A 15,675-nucleotide genomic window follows, 5' to 3' on the forward strand; every position below is an offset into this window, starting at 1 on the left:
TCCTGTTCTCTGCTGGATTTTACCACCATAGAATCTAGTAGGAGACTTAATGCCTTCTCCTCCAACTCTCAGGGACAGGGTGAGAAGAAAGTGAACTCACAGGTGTAATTGCTTGCGGCTTCTCATTGGCCAGAGGCCATGTCAGGGAAGAGGGCTGCTCCCTGGACCCCCTGAATCCCTGGGAAGTCGCTGGCCCTTACCTGTTCCACCCCTGGCTCTCAGCCCCATGTCTCTCTTGTGATTACTCCTGGAGTCTCCTCCCTGACCAGCCTGGATGATTTTAAGCACAAGCACCTCGTCTTCTTCAAATCTCAGCTCAACCCAGAGGTAGACTCAGCATGAAGCTAAGACTGCTTGAGCACCACGGCCTCTACCCAGGCCTTGGGAGAGTCTTCATCAATATGTTCCTGTTGTCAAGTTCTCAGGAAATTTCCAAAGGTAGACACTTTCACCACAATGGGTCAAGATGGCTAGTCCTTTCCACTCCAAGTGTCCTTGTGTCCCAGTTTCCCTTTATGTGAAGCAGTTGGCATGGACATTTCTGGAATAATGCTAAGGGGGAGTGGAGTTGGGGATCAATTTAATTTGGATTCATTGGGATATATTTACGTGGTTCTCAGTCACCTCTATGAATAGATAGATCATTGCTAGCTACCTCTGTATAGAGAATGGCTTCTAGGAATCTTCCTACCCACAGTCCAACTCATTTGGCATTGTGACATCAAGGTGTCATATCCAGAGGTCATCTTGTGACATGAAAGTGTTTTCTCCTGCCTGGCCCTGGAAGTATATGGACAACAGAGGAGAAACAGGTTTAAAATGTATGGAACCAGAAGCTAGTCTATAGAAAATATTTCCAACCATTAGGGGGAGAATTTTGGAGGTATGCACAGCAGTTAGTAAACAATCTTATGCTATTTTTCTGAATTGTGAGATGTATTTGTTTTGACTTCTTTTTTCATTCTAAGTAAATATTCACCTTCTTACCTAATTTTGTGCTCTTTTTCTTAAAGAGGACTCCCCAAATTGTGTGAGCGTCAGTTCCCACAAAATCTAGATCTAATCCTGGCTCTGACATTTATTTTGTGTGATCTTGGGCAAGTTGCTTATCCTTTCTGAACCATCTCCTCTTCTGTAAAACCTGAATGACAGTTTGGACAGGTGAGGACTGGGAAAGCCTTGCGACATTATTCCACTTCTGAAACCATTACTAGAGAAAGTAGTCGAGCCGAACAAAAATTAGACCAGAATATACAGGTAGGGGAAGATGTAATCTACGAGAAATAACGGTGAGCAATGAATCCAGCAAACCTTAAATCTAAATAACTGGAAATAATCTGGTTGTTGCAAACCTTAATGCAGTTTGGAAGAAAGGATTTTTGTAACGGAAGACACATTATGCAAGAACAAATTTAATAATAAGCTATATCTATAATTCCAGATTATTTCTGCAAAACCTGGGAAACAAGAGGGAAGGAGGAGGAATATGAACATACAAACAGCCTCATCTTGTTGGAAGAGACTCGGAAATTCTTGGCACTGATAAATGCAGGCTCAGATATCTGTTAGACATTTAAAGGTAACAACCAGCAGAACAAAAATGGGAATTAGAACTTTTGTACCTCCCTCTTCTTTCATGTGGCATAGCCTCAAAGCCCTGCCGCTGAGAGCTGCACAGAGGGCCAGGGCCACGTGTGCCCCCAAACCCCCAGCTTCCCCCCTGGTCCACAGCACAGGGCTGGACATGGATTTGGGAAGCTCCTGCTTCTGACTCCCTGTCTCTTGCCTCCCAAGCAACTAGATTGGGCTGGAAGCAGATTGGGAAACTCTCTCCCCATCCCAGAGAGATAATCAGGCCAGATAAGACTAGCCATAAAACAAGACAAGGCAAGACAAGGCCTGACACAGACAAGGACTTGTCTCTTCAGACCCAAGCATCCCACAGACCCACTTATTACACAGAGCCACGCATTAGTGCTTCTAGATCACAAGCCCAGGCATCACAAAGAACAGGTTCTTACGCCAACCCAGGCATCACAGAGAACCAGATGTTACCCCAAAATGTGGGTGTCACAGAACCAGACATTGTCTACACAACCCCAGGTGACATAGAATCAGGCGCCTGGGAGGAAATGGTGAAATTAGAATTCTAGTCACAAAAGTCAAAGTGGCTTTGGTGGGCCCAGGTCAAGTGTGTGAAGTCTTGGCAATGCATGGGTACCAGTGAGTCTATGCTGAGTTTGTTTGGTCTTTGAAATTAGAAAATGCCCCAGTGTGGGAGCTGGGTCCCCCTCTCCACCAGGCAGAGAATAGGCCTCACCCAGACTGGGGCTGCCTGAGGGCAAGGGCTGGGATTTCCTGACTCCAGAGAGTGAGGCTCCCTGCATGGCCAAGGCCCCTGGGGACCTCACACCAGGTTTCCTGAAGGCCCCGCCTAGCCTGGATGTCGGGAGTGGGACCAGTTCCCTCCCCAGGGCGGCTCCCCAAAGCTCAGGGCTCTGCCTCCAGGGGGCGCCAAATGGACACTTCTCAACAGAGGCTGTACTGGCCCCAAGTCCAGGCTGAGCGGGGCTGGGGAGGAGACCTGAGTCTGTCCTGGCCACACAGATGGTCACAGCTGAAGAGGCCTGAAAGCTGACAAGTTCATTGCCACCTGACAGAGATGGAGGCTGGGAGGCTGAGGCTCAGAGAGGGTGTTCCAGGTGAGCAGTAGATCAGGGCCAGGACCCAGTAGGCGGGGCAGCCTGGCCTACTATTGTCCACTTCTCTATCCTCGGGCCCTGGGGGAAAGATATGCAGTCCTTCCACCCAGGAAAGCCTGGTTTCAGGTCAGCCCGTGTGGCTGGGGGAGAAGAGGGGGAAGACCCTCAAGCTTCAGAAGTGGCCAAAACAACAAACCCGCAAGTAACTCTTTGGTTCAGGTGAGCCAACAAAGGCCCAGAAAGGGTCAGTGGCTTGCTCAAAGCCACACAACAAGTTAGTGGAGGACTCATAATTGGAAAACAGGGCTCCCAACCCCCAATCTCAGGCAAAGGGCCCAGAGGAGGTACTCGCCATGGCTGCTACTCCCGGCCAGAATGGGGCCCTGGGACAGCTCACACTCTGGATTCCTCAGGCTCCTTCTTTGCCCCTGACGCTAACAGCTGCTGCTGTAGGCCAGGGTTGGGTATGGTCGCCTTGGTCCCCTCCTCTTTGTCCTGCTGCCTTAGGATGGCCAAAATCAAGGCGAAACAGGCCAGAGAGCCTGTCTTGAAGAAGAACTGGAGGCCGATGAACCTGGGAAAGAGCAAGTGACCCTTGAACTCAGGACCTCCCCATTCAGGGCTTGGATGTGCTTGGGCTGGAAGCAGAGTGGCGTCAGCAATCATCACCCATTATGTAGTTGGAGACGTTGAGGCCTTGGTGGGGGGATAGGCCTCCAGCCCCAGGGCAGTGGACCCTGTCACCATGGCTTTGGCTGGGAGCCCCTAGAATTGACCCCCATGGGGGTCCTTCCTTGGAAGGGGGAAAAGGCTCCAAAGAAGCCTGCCTGCCCTGTGCTGACTGCCTCATGGCCTGGGCTGGCCCTGCCTCATGGCCTGGGCTGGCCCTGCCTCTCTCTGGGTCTCTCTCAGGACTCAGCGGGCCTGACAGTTGCAACTCTGGATCACATCACTTGCCGCAAGAAAAGGAGGATTCCCTCTCCTGTTTGTCTAATTCACCAAGACTCTTCTTGACTTCTCCTCCTCTAGGAAGCCCTCCTGGAACCATGCACTCCTCAGAGCTGGAAGTGAACAGCTCCCTACTCCCAGCTCTGCTAGTAAGTCCCTCTCCGCAGCTGCCCATCCATCCCAGGACCTGCAGCCTCTCTGCCTTCAGGTTCCTTTGGGCTCCCCATTGTATGGATGGGAAGATTAAGTCCCAAAAAGGCAGGTCTCGCAATGAGGGAGGCAGAGCGGGGCCTGCATCCTAGGCCTCCTATGTACTAGGTAGAGCCATCTTCCTGACCCACCCCAACTCTGTTTTTCTCACACCTGGGCTGCTCCCCTCATTCTCCCCTCACTCAGCCAGCACAGACGGGTGAGGCCCAGCTTTGCCAGTTATCAGCTGTGTGACTTTGGGCCACTTACTTAAATCTCCCTTTCCTCATCCATCAAAAGGGGAGACAATGTCTAGCTTGCAGGACTGGTGGGATCAGCACTGTATAGAGCGCCGGTCACCTTGCAGGTGGATGCCAGTGGACCTCCCCTCCCTGCTGGTGGCCTGCCTGGGACCCCAAGAGTGTTTCTAGAAGCTTTCTCACAGCCCCCTGGTAGCCCCTATCCCCGGTCTCACCGGTTTCGAAGCAGGTCGTGGTCGTAGTAGTGGCAGACGGCCCGACGCCCACAACTCTGGGCCCAGTACACACAGGTGGTGTCAATGGCACTGCCGTGGATCACGGGGCTGGGCATCCAGGCTGGAGGAGGAGGTGTTCAGGGGACAGTGGAAGCTGGCATCCCGGTACCTCCCCTGCCACTCCCTGGTATATATAACTCTTTAGGGCCATTAAGTCTTCAGCCTTCAAGCCCACCCCTTACCCTGGTATTGGATGCTGGCTCCCTGTTGGGCCGTCTAGCTGCTTGCACACCCACCTCCAGGGTACCTAGGTCGGATCTGTGACCCTGTGGGCCAGTGAACCCTAAGGTCAGGGAGCAGGCCCCACTCATCCCTGTGCCCCCCGGGCCTTGGACCAGTGGTCCCCAGCATATTCTTTACCCAAAACTCTCAGGAGCATGAACTGGATCCCCACAGCCAGAGTCTTGTCTTCTTTCTTCACTCCCCTAACAAGCAGGGACAGGGTGACATGAGGATTGAGAGGGTTCCAGCCTTCAAGGGGCTCTCACCATCCCCTTCTCTCCCACCCCCAGCACCAGCCTGCCCCCGGAGGTTCTGAAGTGGCTTCCCTTCAGCCTGCAGAGCCGGGTCCCAGCTATACCCGCTGACCGTCAGGGCCCTGTGCTGACCTCCCTGTGTTGCCGGTCACAGACACCCCTCTCTCCCCACCCCCTGGTCCCACCAAATTCTCCCCTTCCTCCTACACTTGGCAAAACCTGGAGCTGGGCAGCCAGATGCGCCGTTTAACTTCCCTGATCACTATGATGTCTCAGCCTGGGGTGCCCTGGCAATCGCTGGCTCCTCTTCCTAAGTCATCCCAGCAGCTGGCATTTGTGGAGTGCTTACCATGGCTCAGTTATTCTGTACTGCGCCCCCCACGTCCCCCGCATATGGGAGGTATAGCATGAGGCCCATTTTACAGGTGAGGAAACTGACAGATAGTTAGACAGGTTGAGTGACTTGGCCAAGACCCCACGGCTGATGGCTGTCAAGGGTTGGAATTTGTGCCGTACACTGCCTGCATGAACTTCTCTTAATCAGCCTGCCTGCTGGGGCATCTGACTCCTCTACTTTTGCTCTTGCAGCCAGCCTGGTTTACGGATCTACATGCCTTCTAATATTGTAAGGGGCTCCATTCCCCTTCTAATTTTCTAGAAAACAGATGGGGAATAAAATAATCCCAGCATAATGAAAATTTGGAATTATCCTGCTCTGAGGTCCTCTTATGGCTTCAGGCGACAGTTTGTCAGTCCCAGCAGGCACCCTCAGGACAAGGGCCAGAAAGATCTTGGACCAAGAGGCAGTGCTCAGCACAGGCTGGGTCCACAGTGGGCACCTAGTGCTTGTTGACTTGAAGTGGAACAGTCGTAGACCACACTGATGGGGTTTGGATTTCTAGGTGCACCACCTGTGACCAGCTCACTGCAGGTCGGGTGGGGTGGAGAGTCAGGTGACGCTCCCCCACTTCCTCCTCACTGTGACTGGAGGCCAGGGCAGGGGCTTAGGTGTGGCCTCTCCTCCTCTGGGGAAAGTAGGGGTCTGGGCTCTGGGCCTTGGCATCAGTACTATTCCACCCAAAACTTGCTACATGACCCGGGGCTAGCTCCTGAATTTCTCTGAGCCTCAGTTTTCTTATCTGTAAGATGGGGAGAAAACTTCACCTCAGCAGTTGCCATGAGGATGTAGACAGGACAGTGAGAGTCTGGTCTGCTTTGGGGACCAGGACACCTCCTTCTTTGAACACCTCCCTCAGGATCCCTTATCCTGCCTGTGGTTAAGAACCTCTTGGTGTGCACTGGTTCCAGCACGCCCCTGCTTTCACCTTAGGATGAGCATGAAGGACGGTGTGTGGGTGACACTAGCCAGTGCGGCACCCAGGCTGACCAGGATCATGAAGGGCAGCACGAGGTGGCTGCAGGCCGAGTCGCAGGAGCCCGCTGGCACAGGGCCGCCCCCTACCACGCAGCTGCAGTTGGTGTAGAAGACCTAGGGTGGGGAGGGGGGAAGAAGAGCCTTCAGGAACCTCTAAGGACAAGCAGCTGGCTTGCAACCAGCTGCAACCCTCACTCCCAGCCCCAAGGTGGCCTGGAAAACCACCTTTTTTCAGATTCTTTCAGAATTGGTCTAGACCACCAGTGTCCTCAGATGCCTCAACGGGAGCAAAGCTGAGCCAGGAAGACCTGGCTTTTCTTTTCTGCCCCTAGATCACAGTTTCCCAACCAGTGTGCCCCAGAGACCTCGGCCTCAGCTGAGCGACAGGCGTGCAGGGAACACATCAGCCCTCAGGGTGACCTGGTGAACTCCAGACAGCTGGAACTCTCTGGGCCTCTCACCTCCAGCTTTGGCAGCTTGAGACTCTTCCCAATGTGAAAAGGGCTGGGAAGCCCTGAGATGGATGCTGGGAGCCTTGGAAGGATTTGAAGCACGGGAGAGATAAGACCTGATAGCACAAAAGCTGCTCTGGCTGTTGCAAGAGGATGGACCTGATTGGGGAGGCTGGTAGAGAGGCAGGAGGGAGGGGGAGCGGGAAGGAGAAAAGGATTCTGATTTGAGAGGTATTTAGAAGGTGGAATTAGGGCAAGGTGAGAGAGAAAGAGGCAGGGAGAGAGAGAGACAGAGACAGAGAGAGAGAGGAGAGATTGGAGACCTAGGATTCCAGCTTGGGTGTTTGGGCGCTTGGCGTTGCACGACAAGGCTATGCTGCCATATGTGCCTGCCCCCCTGAGCACACACTGTCTGGACCTTCACCACGGGCTGAGGAAGCCACTGGGTCGGAGATACAATAAAGGGACAGGTAAGTGGAGAAATATGCCAAGGCCAGGTTATCGGAAGAGAATCATCCTGTCCTTTTTTCTGGAGGCAGAAGGTTGCTGGGAGAGATAAAAAAGCTAGAGGCCTTTCTCTTGGGGTTTTCCCAGCCCTTCATTCATATTCATCTAATTCCATGGCAGGAAGTTCGTCTTATGAATGACTTTAATCTCTCCAGCTGCCTCCGATTCTCACTCCCTAGGACCCCACCCCCTGAGCCCTAGATGCCGCCAGCCTTCCAATCTCACATTTATTCATTCATAAATGGTTACTGAGCGCAGCCGTGCTGGACACTGACTGATCCACCTCTGTGCTGAGTAGCTCAGGTTGGCCTGAGGAGGCAGGCTCACCAACAGACAATTCCAGGCCAGGGTGACCGTTCGTGAGTGCTGACCAGGACTCAGCTACACCCTCCTCCAAATACTATACCCAACACAACCTCTGAGGATGCACTGGAGAGGGGGCTGGGCTCAGAGGCCAGAGCCCTCAGCTCTAGTCCCAGCTCTGGCATTAAAACTTTGGGCAATGCCTGGTCCTTTCCTGGGCCTCCATTCCCCATCTGTATAATGGGCATAATAGAAGTGTGTATTACTGCATGCTTAAAATTCCTCAGGCACCGTGCTGAGTGCTTTTCATGGATTATGTCATGTGGCTCTTCACTTAATGAATTTATCCGGGTAAAACATTAGCACAGTGCCTGGTATATAGTAGGCACTCGATACTATCACCTCCATTTCACAGACCAGGAAACTGAGGCACAGATTAAAAAATTTGCCTAAGGTAACAGAGCCAGTTAGAGGCAGAACAGGGATTTGAACCAGGTGGCCTGGCCACAGTGCTCACAGGCCCCTATCCGCAGGAGTTCACTGTTGCCTCGGGGATCCAACCCCAGCTGCCAGGGCCTGGGGGACTTTGGAAGGGTCTCAGGGAGATCAAACCAAGTCAGGACAGTAAGTGCTAGGAGGCTCGAAAGCCTGGATTGCGATTATTCCAAATGCGAACAGTTTACACAGCTCAGGTGGTGCCTTGCTGGTTTCTGAAATAACATCAACCAGGTGCTTTACTCTGCGCCAGCCCGTGGGGCCCAGGTCTCTCCCTGTAGGAGTCTTGGGCTTAGATGCGGATGCCCAGCAGGACACAATGGCAGGGGTTCTGCATGATGGGAGTGGGGCTCTCCGGAGAGAGGGAGGCGTTGTCATAACAACCAGCCTGACACCACACCCACACACACATGCTTTATTCCAGCTGGTGGGGGGCGGCCTGAGGAAGGTGAGCATTGTCCCCACTTGTCCTTTGGGGGCAATGAGAGGAAAGGAGAGGAGGAACCAGCTGGTCTTGGTGGTCCTTCTAAGATTCACGTAGAACGCACTGCTGCTGGTTACGCTGTCCACTCCTCCTTTCTCCCACAACCGCATCCCCGGGAGTTCCTTGACAGCAGGAACCCTTGGCTCTGAGTCTGTCCTCAGCCCCCAGCACAGGGCCTGGCACAAAGGAGAGGCTCCACGAAGGTTTGTTGTTGACTGACTGACTGACTGACTGAATGGGCTCATTGCTCCAGCCTCCCCACTGGTCTCCCTGTCTCCTGGCCTGCATTCTGTTCACCTTCCTCTGCACTATGGCCTCAAATGTGATCAGACACAGGTCTGACCCTGTCACTCCCCTGCTTGAAACCCACCCAAGTCTCCGCACTGCTCTCCAGATGAAGGCCCCACTCGTGGCCTGGCATTCAAGGCCCTTCCTAGTCTGGGCTTTGCTTTCCCTCCATGAACCATTATGCTTCTGCTCCAATAATTTCTTTGCAGTTTCTTGAAACACTGTATGTGTGTGTGTGTGTGTGTGTGTACCACATGATGTGCCCTCCCTGCCTGGAAAGCCCTTCCCTAGTTTGCCTGCCCACGCTTGAAGATCCAGCACACCTGCCACGTCCCGTGAGGCCTTTTGGGACCCTCCCAGGTGGGATGTATCTCCTTGCATCCTTGTCTGTACTTGTGGGGACCACCTCTCCCGCCTATCACCACCCCTGGAATTCCTGAGTTACTTCCTTCTACCCCTCCCCTGCATAGACAGCCGGGGCCAGATTTGGTTCACCTCTGTGCTCTGAGCCCTGGCACACAGCTGGGCCCAGGCTGGCAATGAAAGCTTATTGAAAGAATAAAGTTCTACATCTGCCAGCAGGAGACAGATGACACAGACAGAGAGACGAGCCAGAGTGAGACCATTCAGAGCTGGGAGCGGGGCAGGCGCACAGAGGTGGGGAGGGCAGAGCCCATGGGAGGCAGAGGGAGCGGCCAGAGGCCTGACCCACCTGGCCTTTGTCCGGAGCCTCGTGGACCACCCGGCTCCTGCAGCCTGCGTGGCAGGGCGTGAGGTACTCCACCCGAGCGCTGGAGTCACAGACAGGGTTAAAGTCGTCTGACGGGCAGGAGCAGGGCTCCGTGCAGCCTGGAAACAGCTCCAGCCCAGGCTGGGCACTGGTGGGAGAGAAGGCCGGCAAGGTTGGCCTGGCTCTCCCTCCCTCAGGCCACGAGCCAGGGCTCCCTCAGCCCTGAAACCTCCCCTGACGGCCATGGTCAGAGATTTCAGCTCCTCACAGAGGTTTTTCACTGTCAGAGCTGCTCCATGACAGGCAATTGTGAGCCCCTTGCAGTGGAAGCTGCAAGAGGCCTCCAATGGGAGAAGTGGGGAGCAGAGTCTGGACCAGAGGCTCTGAGACCCCCTTCCAGCCCCAAGACCCTACAAGTCTTTGAGCTGCTTCTGCAAACATCTCTGCTCCTCAATGACCCTTTCTTTTAGGGAACATGAGGTAAATTCTTCTCAGAATTTAGTCTCAGATGAAAAGTGCCTTTATCTCAACGAGCTGGACTGCTTCCTTTTCTGGGAAAATTAGAACTGTATGTGAGGGGCCCAGTCAGAGTACCTGAGTAGTTGTGGGATCTCCGACCTGTTCCTGCCTCTCTCTGGCCTCAGTTTCTCTGTCAGCTCTGCAGGTTCCCCTTCCCATCGCCATCCTGTAGTCTCATGACCTTTCCCTCACTCTCACTGCCCTGTTCACTGTCTAGGGCACATTTTAGACCCACCTGACTCCCTTCTGGGGGCCTGCCCCCAAGTCCCAGGAGCGACTCTGCTCTAGTCTGACCGGGGACAGGGATGTCCAGGGGCAGGAGATCAGAAGGGAGGTGACTCCACCTCTCTGAGCCTTGCTATCCTCATCTGTGAAATGGGGATAATGGTAAGACCCATCCCGGAGATCCCGTGAGGGTTTAATAATACGGAATATGGGAGGAGCTGGACGTGTAGGAGACCCTCAGTTCTCAGCAGCTGTTGGTACCATTAGTTGTTCTGGAGTTTGAGAAATTCTCAGTTTGTTCAGTGGGTCCCCAAAGGCTTCTTCAATGAATTATAACCCAAAGCTGAATAAATTGCAAGAATATAGATGAGAACCTGGATGAGATGAGATGTCAGGGTCAGGGTGAGAGGCTTCAGAAGAAGAGATAAATGAGGCATGTGAGGTAGGCTCACTTTTCCCCATTTGCTTTTTTAAAAAATTGTGGTGAAATATTCATTTACTTTTTACTCTAAAAATCATGAAAATGTCCTGGCTCCCTCGTCAGACCAGGGGCTTCACGAGGGCCTGGCTGAAACCCCACCTCGGTGCCTAGAACAAGGCTCTGCAGATAGAAGGACCCACCCTGGACCTTTGGGAAAAGGAGAAGGGACAGGGAAGGAGGGGAGAGGGAAGGGAGATGGGGGAGAGGTCGTCAAGGTGGGAGCTGGGACAGAAGTGGCAAGGGCTGAGCATTCCTGAGCTGAGGCCCCCGCAGTCACACAGAAGGAGCCCCAGGTGTGGAAAGTTGGCCCCTGGGTGGAGGGAGGAGATGCCAAGGGAGAGGAGAGAACAGAGCAAGTTGGGGGATTCTAGCTGGGTGTTGGGCCAACCTAAGCCTGGAGCAGTTTCCCAGGAAAAACAAAATCATTCCGGAGAAGAGGCAGCAATGGAACTTCCAACACTCTCTCCAAGACGGTTCCCAGGGGAGAGGGTCTGTGTCTGTGGAGGGCTGTGGGCGGGGTGGGGGAAGGAGAAGGGAGATAGGCATCAGAGGCTTTCCCCCTGGAGGGTAGAGGCAGGTGCTGCCCCACAGATGTGGAAAAGAACTCTGGAATTTTAGGGTCATGGAACAGCAGAATTTTAGCTCCCAGCCTCTAAGGACCAAGGATCTCTGAAGTCTCCAGGCCAACTCCTTCCCAGGGCATAAGTCCCCTCTGCAGCACTCCTGATAGGGGCCTTCTTACCTGTGCCGTCCACATAAGTGGCCTTGTCCTGCCTCATCTTCCACCCCGCCCCAGGCCTGAGCTGCCCTGCCCACGAAGTCCCGTCCCTACCTAGGGGTGCCTGACACCTTCCCTGGAGCATTCAGGAGACAAGTCCCACTGTTCACAGCTGAGCCAAGCGGGGAGGGGAGGGGAGGGGAGGTTTGAGGTGGGGGGCGCCCCACTGACCTGGCCTTATCCGGGCCACCCCCTCCCGTGTCCCTGGCACCCTCCTGCAGCTTTTACTCACAGGCTCTGGCACATACTCACCCAGGCTGGTGGTTGATGCCTGCAATCTGGTGGGTAGAGCAGCCCATGAAGAAGAGGGGCGTGCTGAGAAGCAGGCAGAACAGAGCCCCCAACAGGCAAAGGGTGCCGCAGTGCATGGGGCCCAGGCGGAGGCGCTTGACCAGGATGCCCCCCACCACGATGCCCACGATGGCCAACGGGATGGTGAGGCAGCCTATGAGCAGGTTGGCATAGGATGCTGTGACGGAGAACTGGCGCTCCAGGAACTTGGGAAGGAAGATGGCCATGCCTGCCACCATGGACGACATGCACACCTGGGACAGGACCACCAGCAGGAAGATGGGGTGGCGCAGGGTCCGCAGCATCACCCTGGGAAAGACTGTTGGGGTGAGGGGAGGGAAGGTCAGAGTGGACTGGCCACGCCACGTGTTTCCGTCCCATCCTGCCTGTTCAATTTGTTCCATTCCTTCCATCCCATCTCATTCCACTTAATTCTGTTGCATTCAGTTCCATCCCATTACATTTGACTCCTTTCCATGTAATAATATTCCGTCTTTGAAATTCGGTTGCTTTCCATTCCACTGAGTTAGACTGCATTTTATTCAATCGCACTTCTTTCCACTCAGTTCTACTCAAAATGCGATTCCATGTAGTTCCCTTCTATACCATCCCATTTGACTCTGTCTCATTCATCTCATCCCATCTCATATCTTCTGTTCTACTTATTCATCTCATTTTTACCCCCACTCAGTCCTTTCCATCCTGTCCTGCAATAGCTCTTTCCAAGCCAACCCAGGCCTTTGTTTTCCCTTCTGTGTCCCCAACATGGGACAGCGCCCACTCCCCTGATTTCCCCATTCCTAGTTTATGTTTCTCCACAGCACTTTACCTAATATACTACACTTTACTCATTTAGCCATTCTACTGTCACCCCAGCAGAATGTAAGCTTCATTTAGAGCAGGGATTTTTATCTGTTGCGTCCATCGTTGAATCTCCACAGCCCGGGGTATATAGTAGTATACTTATGGAATGAGTGAGAGAATGAATGAACGAGAGAATGGATGAATGGACATACAGACTAATAGGTGATCAAATAGCAAAATGTTGGAGCAGAACCTAAGACCTCCAGAGAAGGTGGAAGCTCAGCAGGCCTGGTGCTGGGCAGCTTCTTGCAGGTAGGACAGAGGAAGGGTCTGAAGAATGAGAGGATCTGGAGAGGTGGAGGGGAACGAATTCCTATAGGGGCACAGCCGGGGCACAAGCATGGAAACAAGAACAGACGAGACGGCTCTGGCTTTGAAGCCCTCCGCTCCCATGCTGCCTCCTAAACCAATGCCTGTGTACAGGTCTCCCTCGCTGCAAGTCTGCTAAACTGAAGGGCGCATGACATTGGGTTGGTCTTGAACTCTGAGCTTCAGGGCCTTCATCAGCAGGGGTAGCCGAGGTGACTGGACCAGAAGGCTTTGTGGGATTTTCTCTCCACCAACAACAAAAGAGAAAGATGTGTTTCTGCCCTCAGGAGGCGAGATGAAGTTAGACATAAGGTATGAGGGAGAGAGGAGAAAAGGCCTTTCTAAGAAGAGGCATCGGGGCTTCCCTGTCGTGCAGTGGTTAAGAATCCACCTGACAGTGGTTCGATCCCTGCTCCGGGAAGATCCCACATTCCGTGGAGCAACTGAGCCCGTGTGACTCAGCCGCTGAGCCTGCGCTCTGGAGCCCACGAGCCATAACTACTGAGCCCACGTGCCACAACTACTGAAGCCCGCATGCCTAGAACCAGTGCTCTGCAACAAGAGAAGCCACCGCAATGAGAAGCCCGGGCACCACAACGAAGAGTAGCCCCCGCTCACTGCAGATAGACAAAAGCCCGAGTGCAGCAGCAAAGACTCAACACAGACAATAAAAAAATAAAAATAAAAAAAAATTTTTTTAAATTAAAAAAAAGAAGAAGAGGCACCAGAGGAGCTTTAAACACTTGCCAGGCTGGGCTGGTGGGGGGAGATGGCCATGGGCTCCTCTGGGCCGAGTGGGGGTGAAAGCGGGGCTCCCTTCAGTTCCTGCAGCTTCAGGGCCAGGGAGTTTCTGTCCTCAGAGCATGGCCAGCCAAGCCAGCTGGTTCCCTAGCCCCCTGGGCCTGGCCAAGAACTGTTTTCTTGGGCAGGGTGGCTGGGAGCTGGGGCTGTGGAATTCCCCCTCTTCCTGTCCCAGGCCTTCCTCCCGTCCTCGGTTCCTTGCCACACACGCAGTGCACTCAGCGGCACTTGGAGCGGGGAGGGAGTGACGCCGGGCCTTCACCCCAGTGAGCTGCCCCAGCTTGCCTCCCTCTTTGAGCTGTCCTGGCCAGGAGCAGCCTGGGCTTGGCCCAAGCTGTATGGGTGACCTCATGGTGCAAGTAGGGCCAAGAGAGGGCAGGGACTCGCCCAAGTTCGTCTAGGAAGGTCTGGGCCAGGCCAGGAGTTGCTGGGAGCTTCCTGGCTCCTCGTGTAAGGGTCGTTGTCCCTTCTATCCCTCCACTCCCACCCCGTCCTGCGTACCCGTGCCTCTGGCTGCCTGACTCCAGAGGGCTCCATCTCATGGACTGTTTCCGTCCCATTCTCCTGTGCTCATCACTGCAGTACACTTTGTCCCCATCCTCTATCTCTCTTCAGCATCTGCAACCTGTCCCTAGAACAGATGGAAAATTTCTGGAGGGCAGGGCTATGCCTTTAGTTTAGATAAGGATGCCTGAAGGGGAACTCCAGGGCTGTCTCTAGCTCAGAGACTTTCTTTCCCACTAGACAGGGGCTTCCCTTAAGTCAGCACAATGTCTCCTCCCATCAGACAAGACAGGGCCTCTGTCCACTGAGAGCCTATGTCTCCCTTATCAGACAGGGGCCTCCTCCAGCAAAGAAGCCAGGTCTCCTCCATTAGACAAGACAAGTTCTCCCTCCATTCAGGGACTATGTACCCTCCATCAGACAGGGACCTGTGTCTCTCCCATCAAACAGGGCCTCTCCCAGCTCAGGGACTATGTCTCCCCCATCAGATAGCCTTTCCTTAGCTCAGAGACTGTCTTCCCCTGAGTTTAGGACTCCTCCAGCAGAAGGACCATGTTTCCTCCTCCCTCTGCCTCCCCACTGGTCCTAGGTGGTCAAGGCCAAGCCTTTGGATCAGACTGGCACCTCTGGAGCTCAGCAGAAAGCCCAGAAGCCAGGGTGGCTGACCAGCCACAGGGCCTGTGCCAGCCATGCCGTGGTCTCCCCTAGGATCATGCAGGAGCTGAAACCATCAGAGATAATCTGGCCCAGGACACCTGCTCCAGGATCCAGTTTCAGCAACTTGCCCCAGCTTTCCTCTGGGCTGAAGCCAAAGCAATGATTAACAAGCTCTTCCATGGAACAGCACACTAGGGCCTTCTAGCAGCTGGGGGTGACCTGAGGTTAGGGAGTCTAAGCCCTTGCCTCTAGGCCCAGCCTCTTGGGTTCCAGGCCCCCCTTTCCCTGAGAGTACTGGAAAACCAGGGGCTAGATCACTGGCACCTCAGCATCAAAACTTAGGCCCCAAGAAGTGGGCCTAATTAACTTCCTATTGCAGAATTCCTTGGGGATGGGGGGTGGTTCAAGCAAACTCTGTAGTTATCACCCTCCTAAACCACAGGCAACTCAACTTACTGTCCTGGGATATGGTCAGAATTATAACAGGAGGGCAGGGGTGATGACTGAAAGAATAATTGTATCGTATCAATATAAGCACACTTTTTTAATCCATATGAAGGACCTTCCATTCATCCTCCCATTTGAGTCTCCTAACCGTCCTTGAGAGAGGCAGAGCAAGGATTACTGACCCAGTCTTTCAGATGAGGAAACTCTGGTTAGGGGAGGAAAGTAACTTGTAAAAGATCGTACGCGGGTCAGCGTCAGGGGCAGGCCTCTGAACTGGGTCTTCTGACTCGCTGTCCAGTGCTCTGGCGCACCACA

General features: G+C 53.8%; 1 protein-coding gene across 4 annotated transcripts in view; it reads right to left on the minus strand.

The window, feature by feature from the left end:
- Positions 1–1,298: 1,298 nt before the first annotated feature.
- Positions 1,299–15,675, minus strand: part of SLCO2B1 (solute carrier organic anion transporter family member 2B1) — a 49,694-nt gene continuing 35,317 nt past the window's right edge. For 3 of the 4 annotated variants that reach the window (XM_082659395.1, XM_082659394.1, XM_082659396.1), the window contains exons 9-14: positions 11,740–12,097; positions 9,467–9,632; positions 6,176–6,339; positions 4,735–4,799; positions 4,315–4,435; positions 1,299–3,276 (exon numbers count right to left, since the gene is read on the minus strand). In XM_082659395.1, coding sequence (XP_082515521.1) covers positions 3,096–3,276; positions 4,315–4,435; positions 4,735–4,799; positions 6,176–6,339; positions 9,467–9,632; positions 11,740–12,097 — 1,055 coding nt within the window. In that variant the 3' untranslated portion in view covers positions 1,299–3,095. The remainder of the gene's footprint in view (positions 3,277–4,314; positions 4,436–4,734; positions 4,800–6,175; positions 6,340–9,466; positions 9,633–11,739; positions 12,098–15,675) is intronic. The other variant, XM_082659397.1, reaches the window with a different exon arrangement.

Source organism: Grampus griseus, assembly GCF_964374135.1.
Source record: "Grampus griseus genome assembly, chromosome: 8".
Lineage (NCBI taxonomy): Eukaryota > Metazoa > Chordata > Mammalia > Artiodactyla > Delphinidae > Grampus > Grampus griseus.